The sequence below is a fragment of the Botryllus schlosseri genome, chromosome 9, assembly GCF_051294905.1.
Source record: "Botryllus schlosseri isolate E-star chromosome 9, Bs_hap1, whole genome shotgun sequence".
Lineage (NCBI taxonomy): Eukaryota > Metazoa > Chordata > Ascidiacea > Stolidobranchia > Styelidae > Botryllus > Botryllus schlosseri.
Genome location: NC_137244.1, coordinates 4563765 through 4582945, shown reverse-complemented (window position 1 = coordinate 4582945; position 19181 = coordinate 4563765). Strand labels below are relative to the sequence as shown.

The following is a 19181-nucleotide window of genomic DNA, read 5'->3' as shown; positions in this document are numbered from 1 at the left end:
AGAACCACATACAACACGTCAAATAGCGAAAAGGCAGCGGTAAATTTCTCACTGGTTAACTTTGGACACTACAAAGCGATGTAGGATACTGTGAGTACAAGAGTATTCTGATGTATTCCTAAATGATCACACATAATGACTGATATGTGAATGCCGTAACTGCCGAATGTACCGCAATAATTCAGTCTGTGTTAGTTATCAAACAAAGATGCATCGGACATGTTGGAAAGTGGTCCGTACAAAGTTGGTACTAAGTACAAGCTGTTTTGGAACATATCTTATTAACCCTTTGTAACCGGCCGGCCTACTGACCAAAATTTTACTGCATCCACATAAAAAACAATAAAATGTCATCCATATGGCTTAAATCGACGCCCAATATATTGCCGTAAACCTGAAGTAGCCGCCTAGCGGTCTGAGACACTCTCACGGCTCAGACGCCAGAGGGAATAGTGTTATGCGAGAAAATGTTCTCGATTTCTTGAAAATAAAATACAATTTTGTTCTTCTATATCTCCTGACGTCATACCTTGGCCCTCTCTTAGTATATGACCACCTAATTGCATTCCGCATGAATCTCTACTTTTCAACGAGACATTACATGCTACTATAGCGCTTCATAGCCCAGCGCTACGATCTTGGAAAGGTACAGATGATAAGCACAATCACGCGGCCGCCGCCGATGAGTAATCGATTACGTAATCTCGTATTCTCGCTGAAGGCAACGCGCGTCCAGTTCTACATAACATAGTAACTGCCTTGGCAATTTTGCCGTTAGTATACATCTCCATGCTATTGAAGTGTTATCAACCCCAGTTGCTTGTTATATGTAACTTGCAACTGCAAGGGATCCGTAAGTATACACATATTGCCTTATTCGACACTGCCCAGTGCCCATATACGCTCGGGAAGTCATTTCACGTGATACATTGCTTTATTTCACATCAATTTGAACTGTATTCTACACGGCTAATGTTCTATGTATGGTCAACAGTAGTCATAGATATAGAAGCCAACAGTAACTTCGTGTGCCATCTAAAACAGATATATAACTGCCTCTATATGATGTTGTTATCACAGGCTCGGGTACAAAAATAGGCTAACTCGCACGCTTATTTGTGCGTTGTTAGGGCTGGTGTCGGCTTTCTTATACAAAACTAAGCTCCATGATAGGGATATTGATGGATATGCTAGGATAATGGCTAACCATATGTATAATTTGCTATTGCCTGAAGCAATTGTACATCTGTTTGAAACCGCAACGAGTCAGGTCATCTTACGCAGTCATGATTTTCATGTAATAAGGTATGCTTCTTTCACGTCAATTTGAAACATCTTCTACGTGCTGATCTTCGATATAAGGACATTCATAGAATAGTATGACCAACAACAAGTCATGGAAGATAACTGTAATCGGTTATATGACGTCTAGAATGGAAGATACAATGGTTTATATTTCAGGCGGTCACTCACGCAAACATCATTACAAATTCAATTTTGCGGGAAACATTTTTGCGTGTTCAATCTGCATTTCAAGCAAGATATACATTGCAACATTAGGTTATACATGGTCTGATGCATTCGTATTTATAAGAGCTATACATACAAACCGATTGCAATCGTTTATGACCAATACAGGTCTAGCTATCTTGGATTAAATATCGACTCCTCTGCGTTAAGCAGTCGCGGTCTAGTATACTAGACCGCCGGTCGCAAAGGGTTAATCACTGCAGCATTCTACTTTCTACTCTAATTTCCTTGAATAGAACTTCAGAAAGCACTTTTATCTAAAGTAATATCAATTTCAATGTTGAAAGTTGTTGTCGATGTCACAATGAAAATGTGACTTCATGCCCGTTATATTAAATTGGATTCAACAGTAGGCCTAGGCCTAAATGTTTGATCGGCATCTGTGGTCTTTTCTACGCCTTCAGAATAGTAACCTTACTGTTGCGAATAGCAAATCATGTCTTACGCAATACACTCCTATAGATTCACCTTTTTTGCTTCCCGGTGACGCAGTGTTCCTTGCCTCTTCGGCCGAAGATTGCATTTGTTCCGTCACTGCAGACGGCATGCTGTGCGGCGTTACTGGTATCTTTCTTTCTTGAACCAATGGTCCCGAGCCTTGGTTGAAGCACGTGGTACCATCAGCAAACAGTATCTATGACCAAGCAAAGAGTAACGATACAATGTAAAAGCATAAAATTGACAGTTTTGTAACGTGTGGTAAGCTACATGATACAGAAGCTTTTAATATGTATAGGAAATCACACAATATTCCAATTTCAAGTTGTATCAACAACCGGTACTGGTAAATAAGACTTCTAGTGGTAATAAATATGAGTGTTGCAAATGGCCAGTGCATGGCTGCATGCAACGTGTTAATAATGTCATAGATTCCAATTTTATGAAAAACATTCACTTCAATCTCTAGTGCAGTCAACATATTCACGTTAGCAAAAGGTTATTTCTTATCAACGTGAACTTGTTTTGTCTAGTATCAACCTACATTTGGGATTATGTCATCTCATAACCTCGATCTAAAAACAAAGTGTCGATTCCTACAGGATATTTTCGGCATAAATACCAGCTCATCTGCTAATTAGAACACGTTAATATCAGGATTTTCTCAATCGATATCCAGTCAATCTTAAACAGGCACGCATGTTACAGAAGAGTTAAGTGCTAATCAAACCTTGGTCGATCCATCGTTCATAATTTTCACGACTGTTCCGTCGGATCTGATGCATCGTGACATTTCTTCCATCGCTGGTTTTGCTCGCAGGCTTTCCGTTTTCTGTTTCCCCAGAGTTTTGCACGGATACGACTGACGCACCATGAGCTTATACTGCATCTCACCGGTCGTGTAGTTTTCACCTGAAATTCAATATATGTATTTGAAGATTTTTCGGTCCGTTCAAACCCAGACACCGTAGCTCGGTGCTCTTAAACTGCTATTTTGCAGGAGTTTGATTCAAACTGGCTATTATTCAATTTACCCAATCTCAGTTTATGAGACTATTTTATCATTGTGGATGGAATCAAAGTAACGTAGCTTATGTCCATTTTACATATTTTGAGAAAATAAACTTAATGTAAAGTCTTGGCAATATGTTGGCCATGGTTAGACTTTGAAACAATGTGATAAACATAAGCCTGGCCCAGATATGGCACAAAAAAATGAAAATTTTAGAAAAACTAGATTTTCTACCAATTTCACAAATAGATCTAAAAATTTTAAAAGATTGACATAAGTTACTTTGATTCCAGCACGATGATTGATATTATGAAAGCTATATGGCCTGAAATTATATAAAATCAATCTAGAATAGGAACAATTCAAAGCAATATCATCACTTGTACAAATCACCAGTAAAATATGTACATTTGTCACAGTTTAAGCTGATAAGATGAGTGCAAGTCTTTTTAAGGAAAACTTTCCAGCATCTGCCTGAAAGTGTAATTTTTGGCAGCTTGAGCAAATACCAGGCCAACCACGAGTGTTTGCTTTGCCAATGAATATCAATTAGAATACCCTTTCCAGTGGTGTTAGTTTGTGAAATCACATTCAAACCCTCAATCGCAGATGACTAGTCGAGAACTATCCACAGTAACGGAGAAGGCATTGTCTCAACATCTCAAGTGGGATTTCAAGACACTCTGCCAAATAAAATTACATCAAGTGAATGTGTCGGCCGCTGTTTAAACAACACTTTTTTCTATACGAGGATAAACCTATTCACTGTACATATATACAAGTCTTCCAATCACACTGAGAATTTATCTTTAGGAAGAACTAGTTAAGGATGGTTGGATCATGTCAACGTCTGGTAGCGCTTAGGTCAATTATACTATTTATTTCATTATCATTTGTCTTTGGAGACTGTACAGATAGTTGTGTAAATCATGACTGTCCTTGTGAGTGCTATCATAAAGAGGTAAGCATGTTCATGATATTTTAGTAGTATCAAAAACGATATCGTTTAAAATAATGGTTATAATTTCAACAAAATATACAAGGTAAATTCTAATTTTGGCTGGACTACGAGAATTGACTGAATAGTCAGAACGCAGTCAGTCTCAATTATCATTTTAATAGAACCAGTAAATTTAAGTTAAGTCATACTAATTTATCTTACTTGAAAAGTTTATGGGCTCTGCGTGAATTAATCTTGAGTTTATGACAATTATAATGGGATTTCAAAAGTACAAATAAAAATTGAATGAAATTGCCTAAAACTTTTCTGGTGATCGCAACATGAAAGACCATTTTATCAAATTTTACCTAATCAAAAATCCTTTAATAATAATATTAAGTTACGATAAAAACTACTAGTAAAAAGAATTTAGAGTTCGAGCTCTCACATAGAATCTATTTCAGAGAATGTAACACAAAGGATGTAGGATTCATATGCCAATCTGATAAAAATGATAATTCATGTTTCAGGTTCAATGTTCCAATAGAAGCGTGACATCCGTTCCCAACTACCCACAACATTTGAATATCCAAAGATTGGATCTACATAACAACTACATAGCAAATATCAAAGGCCAACCCTTTAGCCAAAGATGCCTGTAAGTCACGAGCTTTTCAGGAAAAAATAAACTTCCATGACACCAAAGGGATATTTCTTTGCAGAAAGAGCCTTATTACGCTGAGGTTATCATCCAACAACATCAAGACGATACCAGCTAATGCTTTCAAAGGCCTTCTCAAAGTCGAAAGGCTGTTCCTAAACCATAATTACATTTCAAAAATCAAGAAAGATGGCTTTGCCGGCTTAAAAGGATTGAGAAGACTGTACCTTAACAACAACCGGGTGAGATTGTGGAATAGATGTTATTCAAAGTGAAAATGGAGCAATGCAAAATACACTTGGGCAATGGAAACTTTGAAATGTTATGTGTGCATGCACGTCCTAAAATAGGAGCATTTTCAGTCTGTTTGCATCATTCATGTGTAATTATGTAGGAAATTTGAAGAGGCTGTTAGAGACACAGGACTTTGACACACAATTGAAGAGTATATAATTATTATTGAAATAAACCTGAAATTTTCGACTGAGAATCGTCAGCAGCTATTAGAGAATTGAAAGTAACATTGTCGTTGATATAGAATTTTCTATATCAAATTCTCCACTAGTTGCTGACAATTACCTCTGACGAGTTTCAGCCGAAAATATTTAGGCATATTTTATCATGAATATACAATACAATAGTAGCCTATATTTAATATATTGTAACAAACTAAGTTTTATTGGGTATGGATGAAAATATCTTCAGAACATCAATATTGCAATCAACACTAATTCTTGCATAAAATTTTGCAGCTCAACAAACTACATTCGAACACATTTACACCTCTGAAAATATCTCTACGGCTACTCTATCTACACGGCAACAAAATCGAGCACATTCCCGCAAAGCTACTAGAAAATTTCGGAAATCTGAAGACGCTGGACTTGAGCGGAAACCGAATCACAAAAATGGACGGAAGATATTTTTCAACATTGCCGATGCTGGAATACGTCATGTTAAGCAATAACCCTTGGAGCTGCGACGAAGCTACGATATGTTCAACTTTTGGCACGTTTTCAAAGATGCAAGAACAAAGACATCTCGACAGAGTCACCACGCTTCACCAGGCCGCTTTTGCGAAATCTCCGAGAACGTTGTCAGTGTATGGCGGTATGGCGTGCTCAAGTCCGCAAAAACGTTTGGGGTTGTCGGGCGTAACGCTGTTTCAAAGTATGAGGTGTCAAGACGTGAATTTAACCTCATATTTTGGTGACATTGTTACGTTCGGGAAGCATGACGCACACACTACCAAGGTCAACGGCACAGACAATAATGCGGAAATTGCTATTCAGTCCGCTACTGTATTTTTATTTTGCCTTCTATCATTCATAATTATATGTTATTGATTTATTGCTAGTTTTCATCAAGCTTACTAAACATCTTTCATAAAAGAACGCTGCATATGCCTTTTGCAGACTGCGAAGATTTCAAATTGTTCCTGTTAAAATCTGTTTACTACTATGCTTGCCATCAGTCGCATTATGGGTGGAAATACCGAGTGATTGACAATCCAGATCTAAATTACGAGAGCTTGTAGGACGTGCTGAACTTCAATATCGAATGGAATAATATATTGATATTGACATAAGTCAGAGTCTTTTCAGCTGACACTCATCAGGGGTAATCATCAGCAACTAGTAGAGAATTCAAAAAAACTTCGAACTTTGATACTATTTTTAATTTAGAAAGCTCTCATGAATTCTCGTCAAGTTGCTGACGATTACCCCTGCCGAGTGCCAGCAGAAAATATTCGGGTTTGTTTCAATATGAATATAGGCCTATTATTAGGATATGGATAATATGTTCTAAATTGTGCTTCACAGCTAAGGGTCATAGCTGTGTGCAAGATGTCTTCATCAAGGGAATTCCACCATTAATGCGCAGTGTGCCCACTGCCGCCTGATAATTATCATCATGGAAGCTCCGTTCCAGTAATCAGGCCGAAAAAATACAAGAGTGGCGATTTTCATGGGTTTACACTACCTCCGTATAAATGTTCAAGGAAAAATGACTAGGAAAAAATTACTTTCTGTTGTAACACAGTATGTCAAATGTGTATTTATTAATAATAGTAATTTCCTGGACTAGTTTTGTATAATTGTAAATAATACCTACTACTATTCTTATGATTTTCACAATGTTTGCCGCCAGTTAAGTATGGTTGGCCTTTACAGCAGATTATAGAGATTATAGAAAGGTAGAGTGGTTTTAGCATTACGAAAAGACGAATGCGATTTGGTTATGAATAATATAGTGGTATGTTATTTCACAAACACACACATCATTTAGTAAGTTACATGTAGTCTTCCACCTATCAACTACCGGAACAATAAAATAGTTATAATTAAATGTATGATTTGGGCACTATTCAAAATAAATCGACATTGCAGTTTGACACCTATAAGTTTTGTCTGTTCATTGGCTTGAGCACAGCATTTGAGTCCAAATTACCATGTCAGATGGGATAAAATTGTTTGTTTTCATTTGTTCAATAGTATATTTCTTCACACATATATTCTGATGTAATCTGCGATGGTTCACTTCACACATATTGTGACATTATCTTAGACTTCGCCAGCAAATTGGTTCTCAACAAGTAACATTATTAGCCAACTAACAGCATGATGGTGATTTTTTAGTTTTTTTGTCTCGGACAGCAGATTATGTGGTCATCCTACGTTGCCACAGGCCACAATAAGGCCAAATACCGGGCAAGCTAGCAGTTGCTTTGGGATTTTTCAAAAGCGGAAAATTTCAATCCACAAGGCGAGTGTCGCACTATCACAAGCGCTTCATTTTCATAACTATTGCGATTGTACATATGAAATTCATTGTCATCCATTTTTCGCGACAATTTTGTTACTCTTACGAATAAGGCAGACAAGGCTCTACACTGTCAACGTATGTAGTGTAAATACATTGATTTGTAATAAATTGTAAATATTTGCAAATGACAATGCTCTTTCTGTACTGTTGGATCTTGTCAATTTAGTTTGCAATGCTGGAATTTGAAATGCCAATGTTTCTCAGCTAAGTAGCTAACAGTTCAGTAAAGGTAATCAATTCTCCTTACCGGCTAATCTAGGATCCAATTGGTATCGCACTGTGAGTCCGTCAGGAGTGGAGACATAAAGGGGTTGAAACGGAGGGAGATTTAATCTTCTCCTTTCCTCTTCCTCCTTGGCTTCTTGCAGCTTCCTTTCTAACTCAGCCTGTTTGTGTAACTCACGATCAATTTTACGAAGTACAGTACCATAATTTCATGTTGTCCTCACTGGATAGACAACATTGAGCATTTTACAATAAATGCATGTCTCTTTATCAACAGGGCTATTAAAAGTAATGGCCGCCTCATTAACGCAGTCCAACATGGCGTACCTGAGCTCTCTCTTCCTCTGCCTTGGCGGCTTCCGCCTCTTTGTCCGCTTCACCTTTTCTTTTACCTTTCGGGCTTTTACCCCTCGGGGACCGACCCCTCGGAGACTTTCCCCGGCTCTTGCCCTTTTTACCCGGGGTTTCCATTCCAGGTGGTACCGGAGACGGGCTGGTCGCCGGCGGTATTTCGCCGAGAAGTCTATTCAGTTGCGCGTCGGCTCTGCCTAAACAAGATGGAGAAACTTGAATACAAGTCATGATTTTAGATGAGTTAAAAAGCAGTACATTGTGAACCGCAACCATATCTTCAATATCAATATCTTACCAGTGGTCAATCACAAAATTAAACAAGTGGGTTACCAGGTGTGATACTTCCATAATAGGTATTAATATGGTTTCAGTTATTAACATCAGACCTACAAGTAGCATTGTCACAAAACACTACGAAATAGGTGTAATCAAGAAACGCAAAATTATGATGAGTCATAACTAGCGTTGGGACCCTGGGAAATCCCGATCCCGGGATCCCGGGATTTGAAGAAATCCCGATCTCGGGATTAATCCCAATGAAATCCCGGGAGTTGTTAACAGCATTTACCCAGGCTTACGTAGCGCCATAACTCTTATTTTTGTACTAAAGCAGTGTCAAAACTCGGCTAATTGTATAAAAAATTCACAATTATGTGATAATAAAACCAACTATGGCACAACAATGAGCTAGATAATCACTTCCGTCTAGTCTACGGATGGTAACAGTGTGACTGTTAGAAATACGGTGCTGTGAAGGTGAAATACAGGTCGGGATGATTGCGAATTTCGAAGATGTCAGTGCAAAGAGAAAATCAGATGTGTGGCAAAACTTTTAGTTTTGTAAATCTACTAAAAAAAGCCAAATGCAACTTGTGTCAAGACGTTTTGAAAGCTTCAGAGTATAGCACCAGGGCGGGCAACATACGACCCGCGGGCCGGATCCGGTCGCGACGGGATTTTGAGCGCCCCGCAGGGAGTTTCTAATCCGAAAGTAAAATTCTAATCTGAAAGTATTGACAAATTTTATGCGTCACAGCATGATTCCAAGTTTGCCAAGCTGAGAAATATGGTCATGAAACTACTTGAGTTCGGTTTTGTTGAGTTGAGTTCGGGTCCATACATGTACATTTGCGAGCAAACATTTTCGACTATGAACAATAACAAGACAAGGCTGCGTTACCAATCTAACTGATGTTCGCGTGCATTCTTTACTACGGGTTTCTACATACGACATGCAACTAGAGGTAAAAAGAACTTGTTGACAAATTTGGTTGACCGCAGATATTTGATTGACTTCAACAACTATTGAAGTACACGAGGTTAATAAATTAAATACTGGTTTTGGTCTCCTATGCTTTAAAGCTAAAATTTGCATTTAATACGATTTATTCCTTGTATATAGCTGGATAAATACGCAATTAATGTATCCATTCTGCAATCCGGCCTGCCAATTACTTGATTTTCACATAGCAGGCCCGCCGACCGAATAAGTTGCACGCCCCTGGTCTAGCAAAAAGGGACTGATAACGAATTTAAGGTCCGTACACAGCATGACTCCATCGGACACTTTGAAGAAAAATTCCCCAAAATGAAGATGAGGAAGATCGAATCCCTATATAAATCGCATAAGTCTCGCCTCGATGAAATTCATAGCCAGTTAACTGCTGTGGACGCGCAAACATTTATTAAAATTGCCCAAAGTGAGTGAATTCGTCGGCCCTTCAAGGCTGACGGCTATGACTTGCAAATGTATCACAAAGTAGTTCGGGACTTGGTCATCGAGCAGAGCAAAAAACCGCAAATGTGTTGAAGAAGAGCTTATTACAATGAAACGGAATTATGTATGTTTTTCGATCGCGTTTGAGGTTGGTCGAATCAACTTCTACAGGAAACAGGCGGTACAGGAATTTAAACGCTCATTATCCGGGTGGCTTTCGATCGCTGGGTTTCATTCGTAATACCGGTATAGCATGTTTTTGTGTCAATATTACGAGGATTATATGTTGTTTGTGTATCTCGTATGTGTATTTTACTACTTTGCTAATCCCGGGAAATCCCGGGATTGAGAAGTGAAAATCCCGGGAAATCCCGATCCCGGGATTTCAAATTTGATCCCGAAGTCCCAACCCTAGTCATAACTAGGGCGATTTTTTTTGACATGTCAAACCAAGTCAGAATTTTGTCAAAATTGTAGCGTTAGGTCAAAAAATTGTCAAAATTGTTTACAAAGTCGAAATTTTCTTACTACCTGCATTTCGTTTGTATCATAGATGTTCGCACTGTCGGTGGCCTTGGACATTTTACAGCTTGTTGCCCACTTTATAGGCCTATTATCGTAGACGTTCATTGCCTGCTCATTGTAAATCATAAATGGTCAAATAAAACAAATAGGTTGACATGACTTGATGCAAAGTCATTCAACCGTTTGTGCCATAATGGATAATGTAATTACGGGACTTCTTCATAGGTCAACATTTTTCAGGAAAAAATTTGTCAGTTTTCAAGTCAAAAAAGTTTTAAAAATCGCCCTAGTCATAAATATTAGTTATCCTCATTATAGTCTCATAAAAGGTACCTATAGTAATAACTTCATTACCAAACACTGAATGATTGCTTACTTGCTCCGGTGCATTCTCCGTTTTCTCCGTGGCTACTCAACGACAAAGTCATCCCGTCGCACAAAGTGCTGGTCCATGATCCGAATTTGCTATGACACAGCTTTTCCTCGCGAGTGTTGCTGTTTCTAGAAGTGCTGCGGCTGGCGAGCTCTAAACCGGACAAAAAATGGTTAAGAATTACCGAAGGCTAGCAATAATGTACCATGTACCGTAGGGCTGTTCAAAAATATATTTTTTCCTCAAATTTTAATGGCCATTCGATAGAATTGTTATTATGGATGCACCAAAAATATTGCTCAATTCCAACGTGCAGAAGTGAAACTTTGCACTTTACAGATTCTAAAACCAAGTAGGCTTAAAAAGTGAATACTGGAGCACTCAAGACAGTTTTAATTACATTTAATACTTCTGTACCGTAGGTGATTATATTACATTACAGTAAATTATTTCGACATACATTTCAGTGGATTGCGAAGTAACATTATTGTTTGCAAACTTTGTGACACTCACAGCAGTTTGTCGAATGATTTATATCATTTGGAAGAGTGATATCGACACGTGACGTTATTTGTTTTCCTCTGTGTCGGCGATTTTGCGTGAAAATGACGAATCTTTTAGAGTCATGCTAACCTGCTTAAAATTACATCGCTACCTTTCGATCATGTTTCGGTGTGAATATCTTGTTTGTTGTGCTTAAAATTAGTACAAAGTGCAGTTGGAGCAGTCATTAGTCGACCTGAAGCCTATTTAAGATGCAGAATTGCGATATTAAAATCTATTGGTGATATTGTTCTGAAAAAGTGGGTGGGACATATTGGGGGAATTTGACAGGGGCACAATGCATCCATTGATAACTGAATGAATATTTTTTTTTAATCTGAAAATCAACAGAATAAAGCACAGAAGGGCAAAAAATGTGTTTTTGCCCCATTGTGCCCACCCTCCCCAAAAGCTCTTGACAAAAAAGTCGCTCAAAGAGACTCACCGGCATCTTTTTCAGGGGATTCAATTTCCGCTTTTTCGGTGACTTCCTCTGGTTTCTTAGCGCTCTGCGTCAGTTCCTGCAGTTCTGTGGTTTCGTCCGGGTTTTTAGGATCAATGAGATGGACCAGGAAGACGTGGCCGTCCTTGCGAATCGTGGTTGTTACTGTAGTACTGCCTGTAAAATCGCTATATTGAAATTCCGAAATATTTTACGAGATTTGAAATGAAATTATATAATGGTGAAGTCATATTTTGCGATCCGATTGTTGATATACAATGTTCTTTCCAATTCTCTACTAGTTGCTGATGATTATCCTGACGAGTGTCAACCGAAAATATTCAGGTTTGTTTCAATATTCAGTTATATAACAATTACACAACAATTCAATGACAATGCCACTGAATTCTTGCAAAAGGGGTGTTTTTGAACAGCCTCAACCCTCAACCATATGAATATTCCAATACAAAGTAAATTATGACATTATTCAGGAACGATGACGTCTATTTAGTACGCCCTTTGGTTTCAAATATCAATTTTCAATTAACCAGGCAGTAACACGATTTCATGAGTATTGCAAACCTTGCTCGGTCACTATCTTTTCAGACTTTATGATTCCTCCATCACAAGGATACATGTAGCTGGTGGTGCCGTGAAGATGAATCAGGTTGTTGCCAACATCATATCTAAAATGCGGAAAGATTAAATTTATAATTGCTTGAGAAAGTTCCAAAGTCAAAACTAAAGCAATATGGTGAGGTCAAAAGGGAAAAACGTCTTCTGTAAAATGAAAGCAGATAGTCAAAATAAAATCTCTTTTCATAGTAAAACTTTTTCGTGGCATTGAGAGCGCATTGGTTAAGTAGGCCGACGATTAAAATAGCGATAAAAAAACAATAAAAATGTAGCACGACATCTGTTAGATTCAATTGTATAATGTGTATTGTAGCATTTGACGGATGCGATTCCACCTTACCGATGTCAGCCTAACTTAGTGCTACTTTTACCAGTACACCTTCACACAAAATATATTAAAGTACAGTGCATGGAAAAAGACTTTAAGCGAAAATAGAAATTGAAAGGTCTGACGTAGCTTCTGATGTAGTTTCAAAAATTACACATGGTCATAGGGATGGTATATTTTTCGCCGTTAATTAGCACGACTACGTTCAAAATTACATGACGCAACTTCGCGACACAAAAAGACCAATGGTACTACGGAAAGATACAATCTTTGAAAATATATTCAGTTACGATGATTCAGGGGTTATTTCATCCATTTTAATGATAATTTTAGGCAACCTAACAATTCAATCAGTGAATCCCAGGAATCCGGAAAAAAAGTTACTTTTGAGCAACCCTAATGACCACCTCTGGTTATAACAGTGTGAGACTAATGCCGGTGATGGCAGGAAGGTTTGGAAATTTCACCCTGTGAACGGCAACTTTGGCTCCTCCGGTTTTTCTGGTTCAGTAACTACTGCCGTCGGTCTCTCGCGACTTGAAGAACGAGACCTGGACCTGGAGCGCGACTTTGATTTTGGAGATTTCCGCCCAGATTTCGAGCCTTTCCCGGAACCTGAACAGGAAAATAATCTGACACCATCCTAACAAATACATTTCGATGCCACGCAGAATATGCGTTGAATATGCCGGCCCAACATTCTCAGATTTTTTTGAAAGGTAGATTAGCTGCATGGTGTGACAACCTTCCTTATAACAGAAAAATTGGTAAATAATATACATGAAAAACCATGATGTTTCAAATAATATCATCAATAAAACAACAACTAAATTAAGATTGGATGAAAATAACGCTGACATGACCCAAGTATCATCCTGCTAACTCAGAATTCAATATAGAATTCGCCAAGAATGTTCACAAGGAATACCGCAAAAAAATGTTAAGCATAATAACACAGTGACTCTACAAGTAACACTATATGACGGTGATATTTGCAATGTATCACAAGCAGTGAGATCGACAGTCAAAAAATCAGTCACTATTCCAAAATTGTGCCTAATAACATATTCTCATATTCGAAAGAAACGTAATGGTGGTGAATTAAAATGACCTTCGGCATAAATTTACAGCTTTGAGTCACATTGTCATTCTAATTATCAACAATGTTTCCGATACATGAGGTGCCGAATTTGATTAGTGCCAAATGACGTTATTGCCGAAGCTGAAAATATGACACTGTAACACAAAACTGAGGCTTTTACACCACTAATAAAATGAGGAATTTAAAGCGCAACGATGGATAGAGAAGTACTGTTTATTCAACTTTCAACTCTTTTTTATACGTAAGAGGTAAATGGCTATACAAGAAGGTATTTCTAAACTCACCAGGTCTTTTTCCGTCTTGCGACATTTTGCTGGACGCAGACCTCGCCTTTTTGTCACCAGACTTGACCCGAGACTGTTGCTTGGAAGATTTTTCCGCTTTTCTCTTCTCTTCCTCCTCGCGAAGTTTGGCCTGCTCTTCCGAGTGCGCCTTCAAAGATCCCGGGCGTATGTACGGCGTGCTGTACGTTTGGTCTTCTGAAGATTGTCCCACCTTGCTTGAGGATCTCGAAGCGCTGCCGCGTCTGCCTTGGATAAAACGAAATAAATTGTTTACGAAAAGCAATGTTTTCCGGTCAAGGCTGGCCAGGGTTGTAACCAAATCACAAGGTTCCGAGTCATAAATCAGTCTCATTTTTATAGTTTTGACTCGAGTCAAGTCAGGTCATTTTCAATTCACCACCGAGTCAAGTCCGAGTCCAAGTCAGCGAGTAGAGGGTCGAGTCCGAGTCAAAGTCATCATGTTCACTGTTCGGTTTTCAGATCAATCCACTTTTTTCAACTCCGCTTGGGTGATATAGAATGTCTCGCACCATGATATGGTAATTTTGCTCAATCTTAACAGTTTTTGGCTCTATTGTCAAATATCAGGAATGATAAGACAAAATACCAATAATGTGGTGACATTAGTATTCTTCGAAGATACAATGAAATATCTTTCTTGCCGTCCTAGTCTCGGGTCATATGACTTGGTTCGAGTCATGCATTAGTGAAAATGACTCGAGTCGAGTCACCAAAAAGTTGTGACTCGAGTCGGACTCAAGTCAAGTCATGACTCAAGCCATAACAACCCTAGGGCTGGCAACGTTGATTTGGGTCGAGTAGTGTGAAATGATGTTTTCGAGTACTCAAATTATATGCTTCTTGCCAATAACAGTTAATTTATCAACAAGAACGAAACGTTTGATACAATATTTTTCACTGAATAAGGTTGTAAACCTCGGTTGGCCGTATCCTAACATACAAAACATGAAGTAGAAAGCTAGTGGAGATGACATATTTGTGAAGTCGTGATTAAATCACAGCATTGTCGCAAAGTGCAATGAAACAGGTATGGTCGGAAAAATGTGATGCAGAACTGGCATTACACTGTTTGTGGTCGCATAAGGGTTATATATTCGAAATTTCCACATCATCCATACTGTTGTGACTGCCCTAATCGCATTGTGCTAATGCAGTGTTTCTTTTTTTCTAGCAGGGACCCATAATATTTTTCGGGTGGATGCAAGGACCCCCTAACCTTGAAATATAGGAAGCCAATTCCTAAAGAAAGGGTCCCCACTTCCGTTCACTCCTAATTATTGCCTCCTATAGGCATCTGGGGTAGATGCTGCATAAAAAGCTACTTGATGATTGAAAGAAAGAGTCATTATTTTGACTTTTGACTACAGTGAGCGCTGAAAATCTGACAGCTTTATAGTTGTAGTTTCAACATTGGCCGTTCATGAGCCACTTGGAACTGGTCCGCGGAACCCTGCGGAGTTCATGGACCCCAGATTAAGAGCCCGGGGGCTAATGAATGCATGTCCGCAAGACGATTTATCCAAAAGGCTCCATGCCATCTCAAATTTAAATCTTATCATTTGAAATTTTTATAATTCAATTCACTTTGAGTGGAATGCCTCATTTACAATGTTCAAGAATAGTATCCTTGAATCAGTAAAGCCCGGACTGTGGATGTCTTATATACTGCATCTAATAATTGAACCTACTCGAAATCAGGAATGAAGTCACATTCATTCTCCTAGTCATACTCGGTCACAGTGTATAGATCAGCTGGGCAAACTTTCAACGCGAAGGGCGCAATCGCATATATATATCGCAAACATCAAATATATCTAAGACTTTTGTTGTGGACCAGTGCTTCTTAACCAGGATTCACACAAACTCCAGGGGTTGGGTGAGACAGTCTCAGGGGTTTGATGGAGGTCAAGACACACACTCAACTCATACAGCCGATGTCACAATGATTAGAAGGAAATATTCATTATCATCTTTATGTTTTGTGTGAAAGTCCCGTTTTCGCGGCATTGTTCTTTCAACACTGGTTGATGCACAGTTCATATAACGTTCCGGTAATCTGTAGCAAATGCATGAAATGTGTAATGTGGTCGATCTTTGTTTTTGTCCCTCAGTGAAAATTTGGGGTTCACCAAAGACTTACGGATTAAGTGTTTGCCAGGCTAGTAAAGGCTAAGAAGCCCTGTTCTACAAGAAAGCCGCCGTTTAACAAACGCTGTTGAAAAGTAGCTGAAAAGCAAGCGTTTCAACAGTAAAATCTAGCAGTGAGTAGCAGGGTTGTGACCGAGTCACAAGTCAATGCACTTTTACAGTTTTGACTTGAGTCAAGTCGAGTCATTTTCAATTTACAACTGAGTAATGTTCGAGTAGAAGTCAGCGAGCAGAGGCTCGAGTCCGAGTCATAGTATTATGACTCGAGTCCTAGTCCAAGTCCTTGTGTCGGCAGTTCAATTTTCATTTAAACTCTTGTTAAAACCACTTTTTATAACTCGAATGATATCGAATGGTACGCATTATCATATACTAATTTTCCTTACTTTTAGCAGTTTCTGATCGCAATTTCAAGTACTAGTAAAAATAGAAGGAATCCCAACAGTGTGGTTACTTTACTATTCTCCGAAATTACAATGAAATGTCGGTCTTGGCCTTCTGATTCTCGATTCATATGACTCGAGTCATCACGACCCCGGCGAGCAGAAGCGTCGAATATTGACAAATTTTGTGGGCGACATACTTCCTTTCTTCGGGCTTTTCGAACGCGGACGCTTCCCTGGCACCGTACTAGCGGGAGGCGTGGCGGAAGGCGCATCTCCAGATTGCTGCGATGCTTGCACCCGTTGAAGTTCCAGCTTGAGAAGCTCAGCGCGATGTTTTTCCTCTTCCACTTTCGTCCAATCGGTGATGGCGGGCGACACGTATTCGAGGTAATTCCTGGCGCAAAAATGTCACAGTGAACAGAGTGGTGATAAAGAGAGTAGTTTATACTATAAAGTACACAGAAGCTTCTGGGAAATATTTTCTGAAATTCTAACAATACTAACGAGATAACCAATCCAGATTATCAGATTTCGTTTATTTACAGTGACACTGTGCATGGCACATTTCGACAACTAGATAATTCTAATGTCTAATTAGACTAATTACAGCGAAATCCTGGCAATCTAGTTCCAATATAATTTTTGAAAGGCTTGTAAGATCTAATTTTAAATCTAATCAGACTTCAGATTTTTCTGAAAATGCTACAGGAGAACTGTATAGTGCAAAACTAGCCTAGCTTGCTGTGCAGACATTTGCTATTCTCATGCTTATGAGGATGAACTCTGATTTTACACAAGCTTAACTTTATTCAATGTCTACATTTTTGGAAATTCAGTTATTCTAACTCTAATCTAACTGTGTATGATTCTGAATATTGGAATAATTAAACCACAGTGGTCACAAAATCATAGTATATTTCGCTACAATCAAAGTGTAACAAGGAAACACCTTACCTGAAGCCAACATTGGAATGTAAACTGGTCGACCATTCTTCGGTGGCGTGTAATTTCTTGTTCATCGGACAGTGAAACACGGCCAGAAGTGAATTGTCACGCTTGTGATAGTATGTGTCTAGTGTTGGATACGATTCAAAAGCTTCCGCTAACACCTAAAATTCGTAGGGAATTAATGAGCGTAACGTCTAAATATCCAAACTTGAATATTCACTGAAAACCAAGTCATTTAGCAAATTCCACGTGCTTGGATATAAGAACCTCTTTTCTAACAAATTCTGCAGACATGCCAAGTAGTCTTACAATATTCTGGATTCAATATATACTGTAATTTTCCAAGTATAGTACGCCCCCATGTATAATACGCTCCCCTAAAATAGCATGTAAATTCTGGGAAAAAGCCTGTACCCATGTTTAGTACGCACCCTGCATTTCAGTACATGAATAGTTCCGATTTCGTATACGATGTCATTCTGTTTTGCGATGTCACTCTTGAACAATCATTACACAACGATCGCTAATCATTATACAATTAGCGAGATTGTCTCTAAACGATAGTAGATAGCAGCCAAAGCCTGCGAGGCGGGTGGCGCGATAGTTCAGGCTAGCGACACGACATCTTCAACACGAGGAGACTTTTTACAGATGCGATTGCTAATCATTATACAATTAACGGTATTGTCTCTAAACCAGGGGTCACCAACCTGGTGCCCGCGGGCACCAGGTAGCCCGCGAGGACCAGATGAGTGGCCCGCGAGCCTGTTCTAAAAATAGATCGAATAGCAGCATTTGCCAATATTCGTCAGATTATCACCAGTGAGCTTTTAAATATATAAATTGATTGATTTAGCTATTGTTGTTTAAATCACACTATAATATGTGACTTAGAAATGACAATACATATATACAAACACTTAAAATGATGATATCAAATATCCCCAATTACAATTAGTAATATACCAACATGTAGTAGAATAACAAGATATCGAAGACGTAGAATAGGCATACGGCGTACTGCCCATACAGGCGATATGACGGCATGCCATCCACGGTCTTCTTGAAATGGTGAGGGGTTCCGTTATGGTAGCTCGACGTCCCGGACAATGCCAAAGTAGTAAACAATATTACTATCCGGTAGCAAATGGCGGTGACGTACTAGCAGATGCAGTATGCCCAATGTGTATTGCATCTTTTGACACAGCTTGTCTCTCTTACACTCAACGCAATTTATAGTACCATGCTTCTAACTTTCTGTAATCGATGCTGCTGTCAGGTATAATGAAATCTGTCATGTCTGGATGCTGAACAGTTAGAGATTGAAATTGTACCACTGCAAAATCACCTCCACCTCAAAGCCCACAAGGCTGCAGCAAACTTTGGGTGCCTTGTTGACACGGAAAAGTACAGTGGTGAATGCGCATTGCGCAGCAGCTATGAAGGTTGCAAGCGTGTTTGGTTCAACTTATCGTTGTGAATCAGCCTTTGCAGACACGACATTCATCAAATAACAAACACAGAACCCGCCTCACTAATGCACATCTGGAACACTCACTCAGAGTTGCAGTGTAAGCTACATACCAGAGTACAGCGCAGTAGTTGATAGCATGCAATGCCAGACCTCCCACTGACTGGTTTAGAAACAGATAACACAATGTCCAGTCTAACGTGTGACGAGATTTATGTTAAAATCTGAGCTTACAGTTGTGATATAATTTACATGAACACGGTGCGAAGTA

The 19181-nt window shown here is 38.9% G+C and overlaps 2 protein-coding genes across 3 annotated transcripts in view; one reads left to right on the top strand and one right to left on the bottom strand.

Moving 5' to 3' along the window:
* Nucleotides 1–19181, bottom strand: part of LOC145447283 (sperm-associated antigen 17-like) — a 58012-nt gene that overhangs the window by 20562 nt on the left and 18269 nt on the right. For both annotated transcript variants that reach the window (XM_080325707.1, XM_080325708.1), the window contains exons 15-25: nt 17446–17600; nt 16689–16885; nt 13937–14182; nt 13018–13165; nt 12169–12272; nt 11590–11763; nt 10605–10754; nt 7960–8180; nt 7655–7793; nt 2699–2880; nt 1999–2164 (exon numbers count right to left, since the gene is read on the bottom strand). In XM_080325707.1, coding sequence (XP_080181833.1) covers nt 1999–2164; nt 2699–2880; nt 7655–7793; nt 7960–8180; nt 10605–10754; nt 11590–11763; nt 12169–12272; nt 13018–13165; nt 13937–14182; nt 16689–16885; nt 17446–17600 — 1882 coding nt within the window. The remainder of the gene's footprint in view (nt 1–1998; nt 2165–2698; nt 2881–7654; nt 7794–7959; nt 8181–10604; nt 10755–11589; nt 11764–12168; nt 12273–13017; nt 13166–13936; nt 14183–16688; nt 16886–17445; nt 17601–19181) is intronic.
* Nucleotides 3759–7538, top strand: LOC145447285 (oligodendrocyte-myelin glycoprotein-like). The gene is made up of 4 exons (XM_080325709.1): nt 3759–3941; nt 4451–4578; nt 4643–4823; nt 5334–7538. Exons 1-4 carry the CDS (start codon nt 3810–3812, stop codon nt 5925–5927), a joined length of 1035 nt encoding a protein of 344 aa, XP_080181835.1. The 5' UTR covers nt 3759–3809; the 3' UTR covers nt 5928–7538.